This window comes from Oncorhynchus kisutch, linkage group LG15, assembly GCF_002021735.2.
Source record: "Oncorhynchus kisutch isolate 150728-3 linkage group LG15, Okis_V2, whole genome shotgun sequence".
In the NCBI taxonomy this organism is placed as follows: domain Eukaryota; kingdom Metazoa; phylum Chordata; class Actinopteri; order Salmoniformes; family Salmonidae; genus Oncorhynchus; species Oncorhynchus kisutch.
Window position 1 is genome coordinate 13,076,130 of NC_034188.2, and position 23,536 is coordinate 13,099,665.

Sequence of the window (23,536 nt, forward strand, 5' to 3'; positions counted from 1 at the left end):
AGCGGATCCTCACCAGCTGCAACCCGTTCCATAATCAAGACCTCTACGAATACTCAGTCCTGCCACTTCCACTCTGCCAGATCTCTGCTCAGTCAGTTTATGATTCTAGCTATTTGTGATTATTCAAGATTCCTGTTACCCTGCTGTGTCTGTTTCCCTGCCTGAAACAGATTCCTTGGATTCCTCTCCATACCTGTTTACCCTGTTCCAACCCAGCTCACTTCAACCTCAGCCTCCACATCTAGTTTCCTACCACTCATCTGAGCTTCCCCGGATCTGCACTCCATATCTCCTGCTTCTTCGAAAAGAAAGCACAGGGGCGGAGTTTCGGTGGCGTACCTGAGCGCTGTGAGAGCATGGCTCCAATCTCAGCCTCTGACACGTCCACCTCCACTATGAATGCCAAAGAGGTATCCGGATGGTCCAGCACGGGAGCCAAAGTAAACAGAGCTCTTAGCTACCCAAAAGCCCTGTCCGCCTCAGCCGACCACTGCAACAGTACAGGACCCCCCTTCAGCAGGGAGGTAATGGGAGCAGCAACCTGGCCAAAACCCTGGATAAATCTCTCCGGTAGTAATTGGCAAACCCTAAAAGGCGCTGCACCTCCTTTACCGTGGTGGGAGTCGGCCAATTAAGCACGGCTGCAAACCACTACACCCTGCCCGTGCAGGTCCCTGAAAATCTTGTCTACAAAGGATTGGAAAACTGATGGAGCTTTCATCAACCCATATGGCATGATGAGGTACTCATAATGCCCTGTCTTCCACCCGTCTCACTCCCGGATACGCACCAGGTTATACGCACTCCTCAGATTCAGTTTTGTGAAGAAGCGCACCCCATGCATTGACTCAATCGCCATGACAATAAGAGGTAGGGGGTAACTGTACCTCACCGTGATTTGATTTAGACCTCTATACCTCAATACACGGGTATAATCCTCCATACTTCTTCTTCACAAAAAATAAACTTGAGGAGGCGGGTGAAATAGAGGGCCGAATGTACCCCTGACGCAGGGATTCAGAGACATATGTATTCATAGCCACTGTCTCCGCTTGCGACAGGGGATACACATGACTCCTGGGAAGCGCAGCGTCTGCCAGGAGATTTATTGCACAATTCCCCAATCGATGAGGTGGTAATTGAGTCGCCTTCTTTTTACAGAAGGCGAGAGCCAAATCGTCATATGCTGGGGGGATGTGCACGGTGGAGACCCGGTCTGGACTTTCCACCGTGGTAGCACCAACGACAACCCCTACACACCTCCCTGAGCACTCTCGCGACCACCCAATGAGAGACCTCTGTTGCCAGGAAATAGTGGGGTTATGCAGAGCCAACCAGGGAAGGCCTAGTACCACAGGAAACGCAGGAGAGTCAATGAGGAAGAGGCTGATTCTCTCCTCATGATCCCCCTGCATAACCGTGGCCAAGGAGATGGTGGCCTCCCTGATTAGCCCGGACCCTAATGGTCGACTATCCAGAGTGTGTACTGGGAAGGGTCTAACTACAGGAAAAATGGGGATTCCTAACCTAATGGCTAATGCTCTGTCGATAAAATTCCCAGCTGCGCCTGAATCGACAAGCGCCTTATGCTGGCAATGTGGAGAAAACTCAGGGAAACAAACAGGCACAAACAGGTGATCAACAGAGGACTCTGGATGAGTGTGGTGCGAACTCACCTGGGGTGACGCCAGAGTGCCCTGCCTGTTGCCTCGACTCCCAGAGGAACCAACACGGCACCGACCAGCAGTGTGTCCTCTGAGGCCACAGATGGCACACGTGATGGTTCCTCCTCCAGTCTCCCTATGAGCAGCCCTTCCTAACTCCATGGGCACCGGAGCGGAGGTGCTGGAAGATGGAACCGACAGAGCCCCCTCTGGACGTCCGCGGGTGACCAGCGAGTTATCCAACCGGATGGACAAATCCACCAGTTGGTCAAAGGAGATGGTGGCATCCCTGCAGGCCAGCTCACGTCAGACGTCCTCTCGTAGGCTGCATCGATAGTGGTCGTTCCGGCCTGCTCCGGGGGTCAAGGTCCGGAATTCCAGGGCGAATTCCTGGGTGCTCCTCGTCCCCTGCCTCAAATGGAAGAGCCTCTCCCTCGCCGCTCTACCCTCAGGTGAATGGTTGAAGACGGCCCGGAAGCGACGGGTGAACTCCTCGAAGTGGTCCTTCACACCACACAGAGTTTTCCCACTCCAGCGCTCTTCCAGTGAGGCAGGAGACGAGGGCAGCCACTCTCTCCCTTTCCGAGGGAGCTGGGTGCACAGTGGCCAGGTAGAGGTCCAGTTGTAACAAGAATCCCTGGCACTGTGCTGCTGTTCCATCATACTCCCTGGGAAGGGAGAGACGCATCCCACTGGGACTGGCTCCGGCCTGGGACTGGTAGAGGTTGTGCTGGTCGAGGCACTGGAGAGACTCCCTGTCTCTCCCAGCGGTCCATGGTTTGAACAGCGCGATCCATCATGGCACCAAGTTGATTTAACATTGATGAATGTTCCTGGACGCGCTCCTCGACTCCTCTAAACAGGGTACCTGCTCCTGCTGACTCTATGGTTCGGTGTGTAATTCTGTTAAGAGTGTGTAGCGGAGGCGAAGTCAGGTGCAGGAGAGCAGAGTGTAGCAAACAGGCGCACTTTAATTCGGTTCCAAATTGACAGCACAATTAAAGTGCTAAAACCACGGAAATAACAAAAGTAGTGCGCATGACAAACCACATAACAATAAACAATTACACACAAAGACATGATGGGAAACAGAGGGCTAATTAAATGTAGATTGATTAGTGAATGAAAACCAGGTGTGTAGGGAACTAGACAAAACAAAGCGGCGCCCGAACAAGGACTAACCGACTTGCCAAAACTATAGTTTGTTAACAAGAAATTTGTGGAGTGGTTGAAAAACGAGTTTTAATTACTCCAACCTAAGTGTATGTAATCTTACGACTTCAACTGTACATAGAACTAGGAAAAAATGCCTTGAGTGTTGGGTTTAGTAAGTACTTTTACCTTGGCTAGTGGCAATGTGGTCTAATGTTAAGGCAGTACTACAGTATATTATCAACATTGTCTTATCGTATATCTCATTCGAAATGATTGTATTCTAAAGGTGGATGTAAAATCAGTGTCTTGGGTGCTATTTTGCGGTGGGCCTGTGAGGGTCAAGTGTTAGTACACCGCCCTAATCCACCTTAAATTAGATTCCTGGGCTGCCATTGGATTATTCCTGAGAACACAACAATGGATTTTTTGAATTCACCATAATCCCAGTGAATATTGCAAGCACTTTCATATGACTCTGTGTAGAGGAAGCTAATGCCTAAAGAAGGACCTCTCAGGAACTTAATAACATAGTATATTAAAGATCTACAAATGTCTTCTGTGAGTATCCATTTATTCTCTTTATCCTACAACATCTGGATTGAAGCTAAGATGTGGCTGTCTGTGTAAGATTAGTGTGAGATTGTGTATATTTAGCATTTGACATGTCTCTGTTTCTCTGTGACACAGAATAATGGTCTAGAAAAGTTTATTCTAGGATCTGTTCTGGACACAGTGCTTAGTTTCTTGGCTGTTTTTGTTGGATTTGTGATTTTGTGAGTTGTGATTTTCAGCCATTTTAAAGGCTTACCATGTTACTACCCTGAGTTATACCGTGTTTGTTAAAAGTGAAGTGTTCATTTGTTAACCACTCAAATCAGACACAAATGGTTTTTAGAAGTTTGAGCTTCAACACAACAGTACATCGTTCTGTGTGATACTTGTAGTACAGTGAGTTCACTCAATTTTGAAACTCAATCTTTTATATCTTAGCTCGTTTGAGTAATATAAACATTTTACTTGTAGAAACATTCCATATTCTTTGTGGTTGAAGTATTCTGGCCAGAGTAGACCGATATGATCAACATTAAACATATGAGAATTGGACTACTTATGGGCCTCCCTAGTTGGCCCGCTCTGATCTCTGCTGTTTCGTAACTTTATTCCAGTTTGCTTCATAATCAGTGTTAATAAAAACCACTTCAGAAACCCTAGCGGTGGCTACCTGGGGTAGATTAGAATTTATTAGGAAAAACTTTATTGTTCACACAATGTGGAAACTTTCACTAACATGATTGACATTAAAACAATGACCGCAACAACAGAAACCTACACTACAGTTCTGTGTGGATCATGGGATCCTAGAATAAACCTTCCCCTGTTCTGAGAATACTCTCAACTCTATTTTGTTCTGAGAATTCTCCCTAAACAATATTTCACGTTTAAAAATACCTTGTGGGCTTCATGTTTTGATTGTAGTCCCCTACGACCTCTTGTGATTGGATGATCCTGCAGGTTGAACAGAAAAATGTAAGAAACATAATTATATTATATTTTTGGGGCCTTTTACCTCACAAAAAACCTAGCACACCATTTTACAATAATAGTAAGAGACATACAATTCGCTTAGCCCCTTAGTACATTGCATGCCTGTCCCCTATTATAAGCCATACTACCCATTATACCAACCATTACTCTAGCTATGTCTTTTAATAGGCTATTAAGTTCTCTCTCCTCCCATTCATACTCCAGTTTGTGTCTATGTGAATGCCCTCTGGTAGATCAATGTTCGCGTCACCACCATGGACGCTGAGCTGGAGTTCGCCATCCTGCCCAGCACCACTGGCAAACAACTCTTCAACCAGGTACATGGACAGACAGACTGGCGGACAGACCGACTGGCAGACAGACAGTCAGACGGGCGGAAAGACTGACTGGCGGACAGACAGACTGGCGGACAGACAGACTGGCGGACAGACAGACTGGCGGACAGACCGACTGGCGGACAGACCGACTGGCGGACAGACAGACTGGCGGACAGACAGACTGGCGGGCAGACAGACAGACAGACTGGTGGGCATATAGACAGACAGGCAGACAGACTGGCGGGCAGACAGACAGACAAACTGGCGGGCAGACAGACAGACTGGCGGGCAGACAGACAGACAGACTGGCGGGCAGACAGACAGACAAGCGGACGGACAGATAGACAGAAAAATCTCTGTTTCCTGCACAACGGACAATCTTTTTTTTCATTGTTGTGTAGATAGTGAAAACCATCGGGCTGAGAGAGACCTGGTTCTTTGGCCTACAGTACCAGGACAGCAAAGGCTTCTCTACCTGGCTCAAACTCAACAAGAGGGTGAGTACATCCTAACTACTCTGCTCAGACAGTAACAACATACAGAACTGTCTCACACACTTCCACGTTCATTCATTCACTTATTTACTCACTCATGTTGTTGCAATGTTCCCAGGTGACAGCTCAGGATGTACGCAGGGAGAACCCTCTGTTGATAAAGTTCAGGGCCAAGTTCTACCCTGAAGACGTAGCTGAGGAACTGATCCAAGAGGCCACGCAACGACTTTTCTTCCTGCAGGTCATACACACAAGCGCACACACACATGAGCTGGCCAGACACACACACATACTGTACATCAAATCAAGGTTTATGTGTCACGTTCACAGGAAACAACAGGCGTGAACAGTACAGATAAAAGGTTTACTTACAAGCTCTTCCTCAACAATGCAATGTTCAATATCAAAGGTAAAGGAATAGAAAATACAAAATAGGCTCTTATAAAGAGCACTGAGTCAACACTAGGTCACTCTCACTCAGATATCATATTAAAAACTGAGTCAATACTAGGTCACTCTCACTCCGATATCATATTAAAAACTGAGTCAATACTAGGTCACTCTCACTCAGATATCATATTAAAAACTGAGTCAATACTAGGTCACTCTCACTCAGATATCATATTAAAAACTGAGTCAATACTAGGTCACTCTCACTCAGATATCATATTAAAAACTGAGTCAACACTAGTTCACTCTCACTCAGATATCATATTAAAAACTGAGTCAATACTAGGTCACTCTCACTCAGATATCATATTAAAAACTGAATCAATACTAGGTCACTCTCACTCAGATATCATATTAAAAACTGAGTCAATACTAGGTCACTCTCACTCAGATATCATATTAAAAACTGAGTCAATACTAGGTCACTCTCACTCAGATATCATATTAAAAACTGAGTCAATACTAGGTCACTCTCACTCAGATATCATATTAAAAACTGAGTCAATACTAGGTCACTCTCACTCAGATATCATATTAAAAACTGAGTCAATACTAGGTCACTCTCACTCAGATATCATATTAAAAACTGAGTCAATACTAGGTCACTCTCACTCAGATATCATATTAAAAACTGAGTCAATACTAGGTTACTCTCACTCAGATATCATATTAAAAACTGAGTCAATACTAGGTCACTCTCACTCAGATATCATATTAAAAACTGAGTCAATACTAGGTCACTCTCACTCAGATATCATATTAAAAACTGAGTCAATACTAGGTCACTCTCACTCAGATATCATATTAAAAACTGAGTCAATAGTAGGTCACTCTCACTCAGATATCATATTAAAAACTGAGTCAATACTAGGTCACTCTCACTCAGATATCATATTAAAAACTGAGTCAATACTAGGTCACTCTCACTCAGATATCATATTAAAAACTGAGTCAATACTAGGTCACTCTCACTCAGATATCATATTAAAAACTGAGTCAATACTAGGTCACTCTCACTCAGATATCATATTAAAAACTGAGTCAATACTAGGTCACTCTCACTCAGATATCATATTAAAAACTGAGTCAATACTAGGTCACTCTCACTCCGATATCATATTAAAAACTGAGTCAATACTAGGTCACTCTCACTCAGATATCATATTAAAAACTGAGTCAATACTAGGTCACTCTCACTCAGATATCATATTAAAAACTGAGTCAATACTAGGTCACTCTCACTCAGATATCATATTAAAAACTGAGTCAACACTAGTTCACTCTCACTCAGATATCATATTAAAAACTGAGTCAATACTAGGTCACTCTCACTCAGATATCATATTAAAAACTGAATCAATACTAGGTCACTCTCACTCAGATATCATATTAAAAACTGAGTCAATACTAGGTCACTCTCACTCAGATATCATATTAAAAACTGAGTCAATACTAGGTCACTCTCACTCAGATATCATATTAAAAACTGAGTCAATACTAGGTCACTCTCACTCAGATATCATATTAAAAACTGAGTCAATACTAGGTCACTCTCACTCAGATATCATATTAAAAACTGAGTCAATACTAGGTCACTCTCACTCAGATATCATATTAAAAACTGAGTCAATACTAGGTCACTCTCACTCAGATATCATATTAAAAACTGAGTCAATACTAGGTTACTCTCACTCAGATATCATATTAAAAACTGAGTCAATACTAGGTCACTCTCACTCAGATATCATATTAAAAACTGAGTCAATACTAGGTCACTCTCACTCAGATATCATATTAAAAACTGAGTCAATACTAGGTTACTCTCACTCAGATATCATATTAAAAACTGAGTCAATAGTAGGTCACTCTCACTCAGATATCATATTAAAAACTGAGTCAATACTAGGTCACTCTCACTCAGATATCATATTAAAAACTGAGTCAATACTAGGTCACTCTCACTCAGATATCATATTAAAAACTGAGTCAATACTAGGTCACTCTCACTCAGATATCATATTAAAAACTGAGTCAATACTAGGTCACTCTCACTCAGATATCATATTAAAAACTGAGTCAATACTAGGTCACTCTCACTCAGATATCATATTAAAAACTGAGTCAATAGGAGGTCAGTCTCACTCAGATATCATATTAAAAACTGAGTCAATACTAGGTCACTCTCACTCAGATATCATATTAAAAACTGAGTCAATACTAGGTCACTCTCACTCAGATATCATATTAAAAACTGAGTCAATACTAGGTCACTCTCACTCAGATATCATATTAAAAACTGAGTCAATACTAGGTTACTCTTACTCAGATATCATATTAAAAACTGAGTCAATAGTAGGTCACTCTCACTCAGATATCATATTAAAAACTGAGTCAATACTAGGTCACTCTCACTCAGATATCATATTAAAAACTGAGTCAATACTAGGTCACTCTCACTCAGATATCATATTAAAAACTGAGTCAATAGTAGGTCACTCTCACTCAGATATCATATTAAAAACTGAGTCAATACTAGGTCACTCTCACTCAGATATCATATTAAAAACTGATTCAATACTAGGTCACTCTCACTCCGATATCATATTAAAAACTGAGTCAATACTAGGTCACTCTCACTCCGATATCATATTAAAAACTGAGTCAATACTAGGTCACTCTCACTCCGATATCATATTAAAAACTGAGTCAATACTAGGTCACTCTCACTCAGATATCATATTAAAAACTGAGTCAATACTAGGTCACTCAGATATCATATTAAAAACTGAGTCAATACTAGGTCACTCTCACTCAGATATCATATTAAAAACTGAGTCAATACTAGGTCACTCTCACTCAGATATCATATTAAAAACTGAGTCAATACTAGGTCACTCTCACTCAGATATCATATTAAAAACTGAGTCAATACTAGGTCACTCTCACTCAGATATCATATTAAAAACTGAGTCAATAGTAGGTCACTCTCACTCAGATATCATATTAAAAACTGAGTCAATAGTAGGTCACTCTCACTCAGATATCATATTAAAAACTGAGTCAATACTAGGTCACTCTCACTCAGATATCATATTAAAAACTGAGTCAATACTAGGTCACTCTCACTCAGATATCATATTAAAAACTGAGTCAATACTAGGTCACTCTCACTCAGATATCATATTAAAAACTGAGTCAATACTAGGTCACTCTCACTCAGATATCATATTAAAAACTGAGTCAATACTAGGTCACTCTCACTCAGATATCATATTAAAAACTGAGTCAATACTAGGTCTCTCTCACTCAGATATCATATTAAAAACTGAGTCAATACTAGGTTACTCTCACTCAGATATCATATTAAAAACTGAGTCAATAGTAGGTCACTCTCACTCAGATATCATATTAAAAACTGAGTCAATACTAGGTCACTCTCACTCAGATATCATATTAAAAACTGAGTCAATACTAGGTCACTCTCACTCAGATATATTAAAAACTGAGTCAATACTAGGTCACTCTCACTCAGATATCATATTAAAAACTGCAAACATTTCTACCCACACTATGACAAAATGTGAAGAAAATTCTCTACACCCCATGACAAAATCAGTAGAATGGCATGGAATTAGTTATAAATCTTCTTTGACGCATGGCAAGATGTGTAGAATTATAGCATTTCTCTACTAAAATGTCCCATTTCCTCTCCGCTGTCAAGAAGGGTGTACACAACATTTCACTTAGGAACATTTAAATCAACAAAATGTCATTTGGGTCCCTCAAAAGGCCAGGCCCGGCTCTCACTGCCAGGGAGGTTATGCAGACCTTCGAGCCACTGCAGCCCCTCATGATGAGTTCAGAATTTTGGTGGGAGGGGGGGGCAACCATCTCTGTTGTAAATAATCAGAATTCATGTAAACATTCGAGCTGATCTCTTGGCACAACTTATGGGGTATGTTGAGCATAGGGACAGGGGAAGTTGAGCCGCCTTGGGGGTAAGTCGGTGATGGTGTGGTTGCTGGTAGGTCAAAGTTGAATTCATGGAATTGGGGTTTGGTGTATGGTATATCTTAAATGTATGCCTACATTCATATTGAGGCCCAGAGGCCCAGGTACATGTTCGTTATCTTTTTTGGCAATGTACTGTCATGGAATTCTAATCAATAATGAGGAGAGACAAGGTCAATCACCAATCAGTATTTTACTTTACTCAAAAGATACTAATAAAACAGCGAGTGAGGCTGGTCGACCCAACACTTTTGAGTAGCTCTGACAGAGAACGAATACAAATATCTCTTATAGCAAAGATACACCTTCTTATTCTACATGACAAACAACAGATGTGTGGAATGGGTCAAAAGGTGAGACTTGATATATGAGAAAAGAGTTTCCCCCAGCCAGATAGCATTTGCTTTGAAGACTGTTCTTATTGTATAGAAACCAGAGTTTGGCCCCTGAGACAAGGTTCCTCATCACTATCCTCTCATACTCGAGCCGTCTCGGTACCTTACAGAACAAACACCAACTCATTCTAGGAAATGCATGCTGTCGGTTCTATCACCAACCCATGAAATCAATTGTCAGCGAATAAGCCTCAGAGGCTCCTCTCAGGTCACACAGACACAGATGTACTACTAGAAGCCTATTCTATTGCATGAAACTCGATGCAACATAATCTTGTAATTTCTCCACCATAGTACCTCTTCGATGTCATTCAGTCTGTTCTCCTCCCTTTCTGCTGCTCTAATGGACTTCTTCTCTCACTTCCTTGGCTGCTCTCTGAAGAACCTCACGGGGGGCTAGAACCCTGCTTGTTTTACGTCTGTATACACGGAGCATGAGGATGTTTGCTCTTTAACAATAAAAAAAAGTACTATCTTGAGATCATTTGTATGATACATTGCAAAAATACTATGCACATTATACATAAAATGGACTAAATGTGATCATCGTTTGTATCGCGTACGGTGGCCATTGGCTCAACTTACTCTAAGGCAAACATTTTGACTATATTAACCCATACAGCTACAAGGATGCACTTTCATGCCAGGTTTAGGACCTCATATTGTAGCTTATAGAGACCCCAACTGATCTATAGAACATCTTAAAACAATATATTTTGGTTTAGATACAAGCATCATGAAACCTACAACAAAATACTCACATTTGACTTTGTGCAACAACAAAAAAATGCTGGACCTAACTTGCTTCCCACTTTTTCCATGTGGTTTCTTCCTTCACAAACTCCAAGAAATGATGACCTCTTCCTAAATATTTGGTCACATGATTCATTTTATGTATGGTTTTCTACAAACAAGGGTGGCTCCATTTACCCCACTCTAAGGATGTACACAGGTCAGACACACATACGAGCTGGTCACACACTGTTTGTCACTGCAGGTGAAGGAAGGCATCCTGAATGATGATATCTACTGTCCTCCGGAGACGGCTGTGCTGTTGGCCTCCTACTCTGTTCAGACCAAACATGGAGACTACAAGAAGGACTACCACTTCCCGGGTTACCTCAGCAGGGACAAGCTGCTTCCCCAGAGGTGTGTCGTCTCTCCACGTCCCCCTGTGTGACATACCTCAGCCCACAAACAGAAGCTAAACTGGTGAAATGGTCCACTGAATTTGTTGATCTTCTATGATCATTTTGAAGAGAGATCTATTCCAAGTCTCCCTGAACGTTCCTCTGATTGTTGTCTCCTATACTTAGGTTAGTGTTGGGGTCAATTCCATTTCATTTAGCAGACACTCTTATCCAGAGAGACTTACAGGAGCAATTAGGGTTAAGTGTCTTTCATAAATTTTTTCACCTAGTCGGCTAGGGGATTTGAAACAACAACCTTTTTTTTGGTTACTGGCCCAACATTTTAACCGCTAGTCTACCGTCCTCTCTCTACCCCTTTAATTGAACCCTTCTCGTGTCCTCTACCCTCAGAGTTCTGGAGCAGCACAAGCTGAACAAGGAGCAGTGGGAGAATAGAATAAAGGTGTGGCATGAGGAGCACAAGGGAGTGCTGAGGTAAGACTACTCACAGTCCTCTCAGTCCTCACTCACAGTCCTCTCAGTCCTCACTCACAGTCCTCTCAGTCCTCACTCACAGTCCTCTCTACTCACAGTCCTCTCAGTCCTCACTCACAGTCCTCTCTAACTCACAGTCCTCTCTACTCACAGTCCTCTCAGTCCTCACTCACAGTCTTCTCTACTCAGTCCTCTCAGTCCTCACTCACTGTCCTCTCATTCCTCACTCACAGTCCTCTCAGTCCTCACTCACAGTCCTCTCTACTCACAGTCCTCTCAGTCCTCACTCACAGTCCTCTCTACTCACAGTCCTCTCAGTCCTCACTCACAGTCCTCTCTAACTCACAGTCCTCTCAGTCCTCACTCACAGTCCTCTCAGTCCTCACTCACAGTCCTCTCAGTCCTCACTCACAGTCCTCTCTACTCACAGTCCTCTCTACTCACAGTCCAATCCAAGTTACCACTGGCTTACTTCTATTGCACTGATTGTCTGTGTGTGTCTGTATCGGTGTCTGTATCTGGTCCTGTACATGTGTTTGTGTCTGTCTGTCTGTCCCCAGGGAGGATGCCATGGTGGAGTATCTGAAGATAGCTCAGGATCTAGAGATGTATGGAGTCAACTACTTCAGCATCAAGAACAAGAAGGGTTCAGAGCTGTGGCTGGGGGTAGACGCTCTGGGCCTCAATATATACCAGAACACTGACAGGTAGGAACCTTTAACTACATCTGAATTCCCCATATGTTCATCATGATATTAGACTACTTTTGAAGTCTGAAAACATTGGATAAACTTTGCTTTTGGAGTGAACTATTCTACAGTGTTTTCTTTACAGGATGACCCCTAAGATTGGCTTCCCATGGAGTGAGATCAGAAACATTTCCTTCAACGACAAGAAGTTTGTTATAAAGCCCATGGACAAGAAAGCCCCGGTACGTCACCTCTGTTTCTTTGTCTGCTGTATATTTGGTTATAATTCAAACCTCTGATAGTATCTGTTTGTTAAGTACAGAATAAAGGTCACGTAATTTTTTCAAGAGGCACTGATAACCACACGAGGCACTGATAACCACACGAGGCACAGATAACCACACGAGGCACTGATAACCACACGAGGCACCGGTAACCACACGAGGCACCGGTAACCACACGAGGCACCGGTAACCACACGAGGCACCGGTAACCACACGAGGCACCGGTAACCACACGAGGCACCGATAACTACATTTGTGGTGACTGGGTCTCTTTCAGGATTTTGTGTTCTACGCCCCTCGTCTGCGGATCAACAAACGTATCCTGGCGTTGTGCATGGGGAACCATGACCTGTACATGAGGAGGAGGAAGCCAGACACCATCGAGGTCCAGCAGATGAAGGCCCAGGCCAGAGAGGAGAAGACTAAGAGACAGATGGATAAGTGAGGACAGAGAGATGGGGAAAGAGAGAGAGAGAGATAATGTTGTTAGCAGGTGTTTACTCATCCCTCATATCCCTCATTTCAGAGCTCTGCTTGAGAGCGAGAAGAAGAAGAGAGAGAATGCGGAGAAGGAGACAGAGAAGATCGCCAGAGAAACCATGGAGCTGATGGGCAGACTGAAACAGATTGAGGAAGAGACCAAGAAAGCTCAGGAAGGTCAGACACTTTCTGTCTTCTGACAGTGTGTGTGTGTGTGTGTGTGTGTGTGTATATATATATATATATATATATATATATATATATATATATATATATATATATATATATATATATATATATATATATATATATATATATATAGAGCTGGAGGAGCAGACTCGCAGGGCCCTGGAGCTGGAGAAGGAGAGGACGTTTGCCCAGGAGGAGGCAGAGCGTCTGGAGAAAGAGCGCAGAGCAGCGGAAGAGGCCAAGGCATCCCTCCTACAGCAGTCAGAGAGCCAGATGAAGAACCAGCAGAACCTGGTACACACACACAGAGATACATGCACAGACAGCCACACAAGCACAGACAGACAGACACCACACACAGACAGACAGACACCACACACAGACAGACAGACACCATATACAGACAGAAAGCCACCACACACAGACAGACAGACAGCCACCACAGACAGACAGACAGACAGCCACCACACACAGACAGACAGACACCACACACAGACAGCCACCACACACAGACAGACAGCCACCACACACAGATACATGCACAGACAGACAGACAGACAGACAGACAGACAGACAGACAGACAGACAGACAGACAGACAGACAGACAGACAGACAGACAGACAGACAGACAGACAGACAGACACATGCACAGACAGACACATGCACAGACAGACAGACAGACAGACAGACAGACACCACACACAGATACATGCACAGACAGACAGACAGACACCACACACAGACAGACAGCCACCACACACAGACAGCCACCACACACAGATACATGCACAGACAGCCACCACACACAGATACATGCACAGACAGCCACCACACACAGATACATGCACAGACAGCCACCACACACAGATACATGCACAGACAGTCAGATAGCCACACACACAGATACATGCAAAGACAGTCAGATAGCCACACACAGACACGTGCACAGACATTCAGATAGACAACCACATAGACATTAGGAGGCTCCTGTATTATTCTAAGGTTCTCTTTCCAGGCCACTGAGCTGGCTGAGCTGACCTCTAAGATCTCCCTTCTGGAGGACGTAAAGAAGGAGAAGGACAACGATACAAAGAGATGGCAGAAAAGGGTGAGAGAGAATAAATGAATGTGTGTGTGTGTTGGCGCAACCCTCTATCTAACCACAGTGCTTCAATGTGAGCAAGCGTGTGTGTGTGTGTGTGTGTGTGTGTGTGTGTGTGTGATAGCACTATCCACTGTGAGCGGTCATGTGTGTGTTTGTCGTCAGACGGTCATGGTGGAGGTTGATTTGGAGCGGGCCAAAGAAGTTCTGAAGACTAAAGACATCCAGGACTGTGTGCAGGGGGACCACGACGAGACCGACGAGAGCAGCGCCGAGGCCAGCGCCGAGCTGACGTCACCAGGCATGGTCAGAGACCGCAGCGAGGAGGAACGCATGACGGAGGCTCAGAAGAACAAACGGCTACAGAAACACCTCAAGGTCAGAAACACCTAGGGGAACTCGAGGAACTTTTTCCCATTAGTACCACAAAATGTTTTGCATTGTCAGCAGTCAAGTTTTCAAGAAGCAAAGTGTCACTGGCCAGCAATCAAATTCTCAAGAAGCAAAGTGTCACTGGCCAGCAGTCAAATTCTCAAGAAGCAAAGTGTCACTGGCCAGCAGTCAAATTCTCAAGAAGCAAAGTGTCACTGGCCAGCAGTCAAGTTTTCAAGAAGCAAAGTGTCACTCACCAACAGTCAAGTTTTCAAGAAGCAAAGTGTCACTGGCCAACAGTCAAGTTTTCAAGAAGCAAAGTGATACTGGGACACATCATCGTGATGACGTGAACACCTCTTCCTGAAAGTCCAATATCTTGAAAACTTGGCTGCTGACATGCTAATCATTTTGGAACAGTATCATCAGTGGACTAATTAAACAAATACCACAAGATAGTTTTTGAGTGGAGTTCCTCTTTAACCCATAAGCCATGAACTTTAACCCTAACCCATGACCCTAATTCATGACCATAACAGAGGCCCAGAAGAATGAATGGCTATACAAAGGTCAGACCCTACCTTAACATTTAACCTATGACCTTAACCTAACAATAACCGTTTATACCTGGTTGGGTTCCATCCTGACTAAATGTAAAAATGTCCTCCCGCTCTGAGCTGAGAGATATAGTTCTGAGACCACATGCGTTACACATGTCCTACACATTCCGTCCAATGTTTTAGTACATTATGTTGATGCTCCACCAGTTTATTTGTGTCCTTCTTCTCCGTTTGTCCTCAGGTCCTGAGTACTGAGTTGGCCAGCGCTCGAGACGACAGTAAGAATACTCCCAACGACCTGATCCACGCGGAGAACGTTAAGGCCGGCCGGGACAAGTACAGGACCCTCCGTCAGATACGACAGGGCAACACCAAGCAACGCATCGACGAGTTTGAGTCCATGTGAGAGAGAGAGAATGAGTGAGTGAGAGAATGAGAGAGAGAGAGAACAAGAGTCTGTACTGAATCTATGTATTTGAATGGAAGTCATATAGGCAGGTACAGTGTAATTATAACGTCAACAGGTACAGTGTAATTATAACGTCAACAGGTACAGTGTAATTATAACATCAACAGGTAAAATCAAATCAAATCAAATTTTATTTGTCACATACACATGGGTAGCAGATGTTAGTGCGAGTGTAGCGAAATGCTTGTACTTCTAGTTCTGACAATGCAGTAATAACCAACAAGTAATCTAGCTAACAATTCCAAAACTACTACCTCATAGACACAAGTGTAAGGGGATAAAGAATATGTACATAAAGATATATGAATGAGTGATGGTACAGAGCGGCATAGGAAAGATACAGTAGATGGTATTGAGTGCAGTATATACATATGAGATGAGTATGTAAACAAAGTGGTATAGTTAAAGTAGCTAGTGATACATGTATTACATAAGGATGCAGTAGATGATATAGAGTACAGTATATACGTATACATATGAGATGAATAATGTAGGGTATGTAAACATTATATTAGGTAGCATTGTTTAAAGTTGCTAGTGATATATTTTACATCAATTCCCATTATTAAAGTGGCTGGAGTTGAGTCAGTGTGTTGGCAGAAACCACAGTGTAATTATAACATTGACGTTGCTTTATTGACTTTATAAGAACCCACTGCCTCTCCCCAGTAGCGTTTTGTCTACTGTGACTAAAGATTGCCATCTACTGGCTGTAACGTATTACATTTATGTTTGCTAAAGTCAAATTCTGTGGACTACAGACTGTAGGCTACTAGTTCAACAATCAAAGTGAGTGATGACATTATTACTACATCATTCCTGTTGCTTTTGGGTTTTGCAATCTTGAAATGCATCTATGCAAAATAATCCTTAGCTGATACACTATAAAACCCATATTTTTCTGTATGCATAGTTTAGTGAGAGGAACAGTTAGAGGTTATTTACAATATTTATAATGGATGTCATTTCACAGATATAAATGAGCACCAAATTTGTTAAGTGTTTTGCTATGAGTCAAATAAATACCATTAACAACATTGAGTGCTGTGCATATAGCTACTGTCTCAATCTGTTATGATTGTCACTCTGGTCATCTGTTATAGGCTGTTATGATTGACGTGTGTGTGTGTGTTTGTGTCTGCAGTGTGTGTGTGTGTGTCTGCAATGTGTACGTGTGTGTGTGTGTGTCTGCAGTGTGTGTGTGTGTGTGTGTCTGCAGTGTGTGTGTCATGTGTTTGTCTGCAGTGTGTGTCATGTGTTTGTGTCTGCAGTGTGTGTGTGTGTGTGTCTGCAGTATGTGTGTGACATTTGTTTGTAAGGAGTGTGTTTTTCAGTAGGCCTGATATGACTGATAGGATACAGTAAGCGCTGTAAAAATATATATATTTTGATTCAAAGTAGAATTGTAAGGAAACCAGCTGCAATAAGATTGTGAGTTTGTTCAACAAAAATGTTCTTGAACAAAACTCACAATCCTATTGTAGCTGGCTGCTTGACGTTGAAACAACATTGTCTTTTCGTTTTTTAAAGTGTTATGAAATCTGAGGTCTACTACGCTGGAACACAAGATCCCTCTCTAAGGAAAATACAGTTATCTTTGGGAAGTAGGCCATTGAACAGCTCAGTTACAAGAGCAGACTCCCAGTTAGTGAATTAATCTTAAAATCGTTTAATATTTAACCATTATTTAACTAGGCAAGTCAGTTAAGAACAAATTCTTATTTTACAATGACGGCCCAAACCTTCCCCTAACCTGGATGACGCAGGGGGCCAATTGTGCGCTGCACTATTGGGACTACCGATCACGGCCGGTTGTGATACAGCCCGGGATCGAACCAGGATCTGTAGTGACGCCTCGCGCCACTCAAGAGCACACATAGTTAGGTGGGACAAACAGTTTCAGTCATAGTAAGTACATTTTTCTGGAAAATAAGTTAGGTTGTAAAATAGGCTACATAAATTCATAATGCTGCCTTAACAGATACCATATAATTGTTAGTCATCTTATGACAGCTGACATGTTGCTGTCATGTGACACAAACAGAACAAAGGATGTGCCATAGCTCTCAATCGCTGTTTCTAAACAGATTACAGGAGTGTCTGTGGGTCAGAAAAACACGGGCAACTCACTATTGTTGTGTTATTGCACTGGAGGAAGAGTGTACACGTCTATTTTGACTGTGAGATATGACGAACCAGCAACAACACTCAGTCTCTACAATTTTATAAAAAATATATGTTAAATATACATTACAGTCATAATTGTAACGGTCAAATAAGTAACTGATAGATGAAGAACACGGTGTTATAAACAGACAGTAATAACACGGTAGAGAATGCACTTTACCCTACACGAGTCACAACTTGGACACGCGCCAGCCTTTCCCTCCCCGAGGTCACAACGAATGAGCAAAACGCAGAGGCGTAAGAAGGGATTTGTTGTTCATGTACTGTAGTCTCCCGTAGTTCAGCTCGGGGAGGTTATAGGTGGTGGCCCGACATAACGACATAACAGGAGTCTCTGGTTACACGGTTACGTTAAGATTTAACGTAGTTGCGTCTACTCTCACCACGGGGGAAAAAATGTAGTAGCTCCTCGTGCTTTAGGCCTACAGTGAAAACCGGAGACCTCGAGAGCAAGTCTTTTTTTGGAACTGTCCGCGCCTGGGAAGAAATCAAAACAACAATGCAGAGTTGCACCAATATATCAGATACAGCCAAGGAGTTATGTGACGCGGTGTCAGTGTCTTTAGGTTTGAGTTCGCAGTTAAACGAGATAGTGGATAATGGACGGAGCGGCCCTGCCTTCTCTGCAGACTGCGGCCCAAATCATGGAAACCATTTTTCAGTCTCCGAGGAGTCTTCTCCAGAGTTTGGAGCTGGCGCAAGTATGACCTCAGAGTTAACCACCCAGATGCAGAGGAAAACGAGAATTAAATCAAATGATCTCGGGCCATCGTTCGAAGTACATCAAGACATTTGTGGACAAAATTATGTCGGTTTTTTACAGACCCTCGAGCGCGAAAGGGACAGCGCATGGAAGGTGACGAGGCCTATGCACGAGTTGGAAATGGCCCGAGGTCTCCGTAAAAACTCGGACATGTTCGTGAATTTGGATAACGCTATTGCGCTCTCGGTGCCCTCTCAGTTTGACGAACTGTTACCTTTAAATTCTCCATTCCGTAAAGACGCCCCAACCCAGTTATTTGGTAGGGAATTTACGGATCAATCGACCGTCAATGGCCTCATCAAAAGCAGCCTTAACAAAACCGAACCAGGACACGAGGGACCTTGTCCGGTGGCGGGTGGATCTTGGTTCTGTAAATATTTGGACAACGGAAATTGCATGTCTTGTGGAGCACGTAAAGCCTGTCCCCCTGGGGTTAACTATCAGGACTATGACCCTGGGATGCCACAAGAGGGTCATGTCCAGGAGCAAAGTTACCAAAGTGTGATGCATGAAAGCGGTCTTCAACAAGTGTATCACTCCGCTATCAAGAAGGAGAGTTCTGGATGGATGAGTGCTGACTCCAGACTGAGGTAGATATACTCTTGATAAGACATTATTTCAATTGTTTCTTTGTTTTGTTTTCACGTAAGACCAAGCGGACCAGAGGCAAATTAATGGAGCTTCTCTAACTATGTAATCATAACAAAACAACAGTAATATCAGATGTTATAATATGTCAAATTCAATGAAGCAAAAAGGCACGAGGGGGTGTGGTATGTGGCCTTAGCTGTGGTGTATTGGCCATATCTGGTTAGAGTGTTGGATTTCTAACTGAACAGTTGCAAGATAGAATCCCCAAGCTGACAAGGTAAAAATCTGTCTTTCTGCCCCTGAACGAGGTAGTTAACCCACCGTTCCTTGGCTGTCATTGAAAATAAGAATTTGTTCTTAACTGACTTGCCTAGTTAAATAAATATACCACAAACTCCTGAACAGTAAAAAAAAATAAACGTTTTGTCATACCCATGGTATACTGTCTGATACCATGCCTGTCAGCCAATCAGCATTCAGAGCTCGAACCACCCAGGTTATAATAGCATTTATGAAATCTGTTATAATGACCTAATTCTCTGCACCAGCTGCCACAGAGATTCACGACAATATCCCCATGCTGGAGAGGACAGACTGCAAGTGATAGGTTATAGCCACTGTCCCTTTCAGTATGGCCAGTCTCGTGACTATTACCCAGCAGTGTATCTGTCTCTGACACCACTGTTTACCTTCCTAACCAGTGTTTATTTCATGAGTATTAGAGTAATAGGCTTCCAGCTGACTTTACGCTGGCCTTCAACTAACCAGGTGTAATGTATTTAGTCTCAATCAACAAGGCCCAGTAGGACATAAGGCAACACTCACTAAAAGATGCACTGGGGCAGAAATCGCTCAGACATTTCCTGGTTGCTAAAATTATAATAGTTAAATTCTAATTTCAGTTAATGTGATAAAACAAGCAAGTACAGCGTAGAAAATCATTGTGTCATCTAAACCGCTGTGAAATATGTTTTCCATAACCAGAAATATTGTATTTTCAATTGTTTGAAGCTGTTGTACAAAACCGAAAGTAAAACGCACAAAAACGAAACTTAAGCACGGGAAGCATAGAAATAGCGCACATAGAACATATCTACCGCTTCTTAGACTGGCTTTCAATGAGAATGACAGATCTATAACTCACATTTCTATGTGAATTTGGTCAGGTCGCCCAAAGAGTTCTATATTACAGCTTTCATAATGATATCACACTTATTGCCAAGGCTGTGGTGTGGTGGGTCAGTCAAAGATCTAGTAGCGGATACTGATCAAGTTGAATTCATTCACATTCAAGGACCATTTCATTTATAGAAAGGCTATCCAAGGTCAAACCAACTTTGACACAGTCGCACACCAGCTTACTGACAGTAATTGGCTAAATAATTTGTCTACCTCTTTCCACCTGCAAACACACACAAGGTACCCACATCAAACCACACCCCGAAACCAACTCACGTTTGAAATCAGTCATGGCCCCTAGCATTTATGAATGAACCAAATTTAAAACGAGGCCAATTCGGGAAGCGCAGTCGCCCTTTAAACGGGTAGCTGGCTAATTTAAAATGTAAAGTTTGTCAGACTTGTTATACCTCAAAAGTAGTGTAATGTTGATCTGAGCCCGTAGTCCACACCGTCTGGTTAACAGATTCTGCTGCTACCTGAATTAGGAAGAATCTGCATGACTCAATCCCACATCAATAGGCAAGTATGTGCAGATCGGCAGGTATAGGCAGGTAGGTGCATTTCAGATGTGAGGGTGTAGCTGTAAGATCTGAAATAGTGTTAGGTGTGTGTTGTGTGATTTCAGGTGAATGTGTGTGTGTGTATATGTGTGTACATCTGTGTGTGTGTGTGTTTTTGTCTGTGTGTGTGTGTATATGTGTGTACATCTGTGTGTGTGTGTGTTTCTGTCTGTGTGTGTGTGTGTATGTATGTACGTCTGTGTGTGTGTGTCTGTGTGTGTTTATGATGTGAAGCTGTAAGATCTAAAAGAGTGTTACCCACATGTTAGGTGTGTGTTTACAGTAGAGGTCGACCGAATAATCGGAATGGCCGATTAATTAAGGCCGATTTCAAGTTTTCATAACAATCGGAAATCGATATTTTTGGACACCGATTTGGCCGATTAAAAATGTATATATATACATTTTATATATATTTTTTTTACACCTTTATTTAATCTTTATTTAACTAGGCAAGTCAGTTAAGAACATATTCTTATTTTCAATGATGGCCTAGGAACGGTGGGTTAACTGCCTTGTTCAGGGGCAGAACGACAGATTTTGTCAGCTCGGGGATTCAATCTTGCAACCTTACAGTTAACTAGTCTAACGCTCTAACCACCTGCCTCTCATTGCACTGCACGAGGAGCCTGCCTGTTACGCGAATGCAGTAAGCCAAGGTAAGTTGCTAGCTAGCATTAAACGTATCTTGTAAAAAATAATCAATCAATCATAATCACTAGTTAACTACACATTGTTGATGATATTACTAGTTTATCTAGCGTGTCCTGCGTTGCATATAATCGATGCGGTGCGTATTCGAGAAAAAGGACTGTTGTTGCTCCAATGTGTACCTAACCATAAACATCAATGCCTTTCTTAAAATCAATACACAGAAGTATATATTTTTTAAACCTGCATATTTAGCTAAAATAAATCCAGGTTAGCAGGCAATATTAACCAGGTGAAATTGTGTCACTTCTCTTGCGTTCATTGCACGCAGAGTCAGGGTATATGCAACATTTACTGCCACCTAATTTGCCAGAATTGTACGTAATTATGACATAACATTGAAGGTTGTGCAATGTAACAGGAATATTTAGACTTATGGATGCCACCCGTTAGATAAAATACGGAACGGTTCTGTATTTCACTGAAAGAATAAACGTCTTGTTTTCGAGATGATAGTTTCCGGATTCGACCATATTAATGACCAAAGGCTCTTATTTCTGTGTGTTATTATGTTATAATTAAGTCTATGATTTGATAGAGCAGTCTGACTGAGCAATGGTAGGCACCAGCAGGCTCGTAAGCATTCATTCAATCAACACTTTCGTGCGTTTTGCCAGCAACTCTTCGCAATGCTTCAAGCATTGAGCTGTTTATGACTTCAAGCCTATCAACTCCCGAGATTAGACTGGTGTAACCGATGTGAAATGGCTAGCTAGTTAGCGCGAGCTAATAGCGTTTCAAACGTCGCTCGCTCAGCCTTTCAGTGGTTGTTCCCCTTGCTCTGCATGGGTAACGCTGCTTCGAGGGTGGCTGTTGTCGATGTGTTCCTGGTTCGAGCCCAGGTAGCGGCGAGGAGAGGGATGGAAGCTATACTGTTACACTGGCAATACTAAAGTGCCTATAAGAACATCCAATTGTCAAAGGTATATGAAATACAAATCGTATAGAGAGAAATAGTCCTATAATTCATATAATAACTACAACCTAAAACTTCTTACTTGGGAATATTGAAGACTCATGTTATAAGGAACCACCAGCTTTCATATGTTCTGAGCAAGGAACTGAAACGTTAGCTTTTTTACATGGCACATATTGCACTTTTACTTTCTTCTCCAACACTTTGTTTTTGCATTATTTAAACCAAATTGAACATGTTTCATTTTTTATTTGAGGCTAAATTGAATTTATTATTTTAACTTATATATTAAGTTAAAATAAGTGTTCATTCAGTATTGTTATTATTAATTGTCATTATTACAAATACATTTTTTTTAATTCGTCCGATTAATCGGTATCTGCTTTCCCCCCCTCCAATAATCGGCATCGGTGTTGAAAAATCATAATCGGTCGCCCTCTAATATGTTGCCAGTGAGAGTGTATCTGTAAGATCTGAAAGAGTGTTAGTGTTTACAGATGTGTGTGTGTTTCAGATGTGAGGATATGTTGCCAGTGTACTTCTCTGACCGGAGGGTGTGTAAGGTATGTGGAGACGAGGCGTCAGGCTGTCACTATGGAGCTGTTACCTGTGGGAGCTGCAAGGTGTTCTTCAAGAGGGCTGCAGAGGGTGAGCCATACACACACACACACACACACACACACACACACACACACACACACACACACACATATCACTTTGTTTACATTCATTTTACGAGGCAAGTCAGTTAATTAAGAACAAATTCTTAATTATAATGACGGCCTACCCACGGGCAAACCCTCACCACGACCCTGGGCCAATTG

At 42.5% G+C, this 23,536-nt stretch overlaps 2 protein-coding genes across 3 annotated transcripts in view; both read left to right on the forward strand.

The window, feature by feature from the left end:
* The window catches only part of LOC109876090 (moesin), a 29,585-nt gene extending 12,734 nt beyond the window's left edge, over window positions 1–16,851 (forward strand). The window contains exons 2-14 of the mRNA XM_031789684.1: window positions 4,598–4,681; window positions 5,083–5,178; window positions 5,294–5,416; window positions 11,029–11,180; window positions 11,573–11,656; window positions 12,217–12,363; window positions 12,491–12,587; window positions 12,907–13,070; window positions 13,156–13,286; window positions 13,432–13,592; window positions 14,315–14,407; window positions 14,567–14,779; window positions 15,575–16,851. Coding sequence (XP_031645544.1) covers window positions 4,619–4,681; window positions 5,083–5,178; window positions 5,294–5,416; window positions 11,029–11,180; window positions 11,573–11,656; window positions 12,217–12,363; window positions 12,491–12,587; window positions 12,907–13,070; window positions 13,156–13,286; window positions 13,432–13,592; window positions 14,315–14,407; window positions 14,567–14,779; window positions 15,575–15,739 — 1,689 coding nt within the window. The 5' untranslated portion in view covers window positions 4,598–4,618 and the 3' untranslated portion in view covers window positions 15,740–16,851. The remainder of the gene's footprint in view (window positions 1–4,597; window positions 4,682–5,082; window positions 5,179–5,293; window positions 5,417–11,028; window positions 11,181–11,572; window positions 11,657–12,216; window positions 12,364–12,490; window positions 12,588–12,906; window positions 13,071–13,155; window positions 13,287–13,431; window positions 13,593–14,314; window positions 14,408–14,566; window positions 14,780–15,574) is intronic.
* A 1,267-nt stretch (window positions 16,852–18,118) lies between these two features.
* Window positions 18,119–23,536, forward strand: part of LOC109876091 (progesterone receptor-like) — a 55,291-nt gene continuing 49,873 nt past the window's right edge. The window contains exons 1-2 of one of the 2 annotated variants that reach the window (XM_031789686.1): window positions 18,119–19,342; window positions 23,227–23,360. In XM_031789686.1, coding sequence (XP_031645546.1) covers window positions 18,489–19,342; window positions 23,227–23,360 — 988 coding nt within the window. In that variant the 5' untranslated portion in view covers window positions 18,119–18,488. The remainder of the gene's footprint in view (window positions 19,343–23,226; window positions 23,361–23,536) is intronic. The other variant, XM_031789687.1, reaches the window with a different exon arrangement.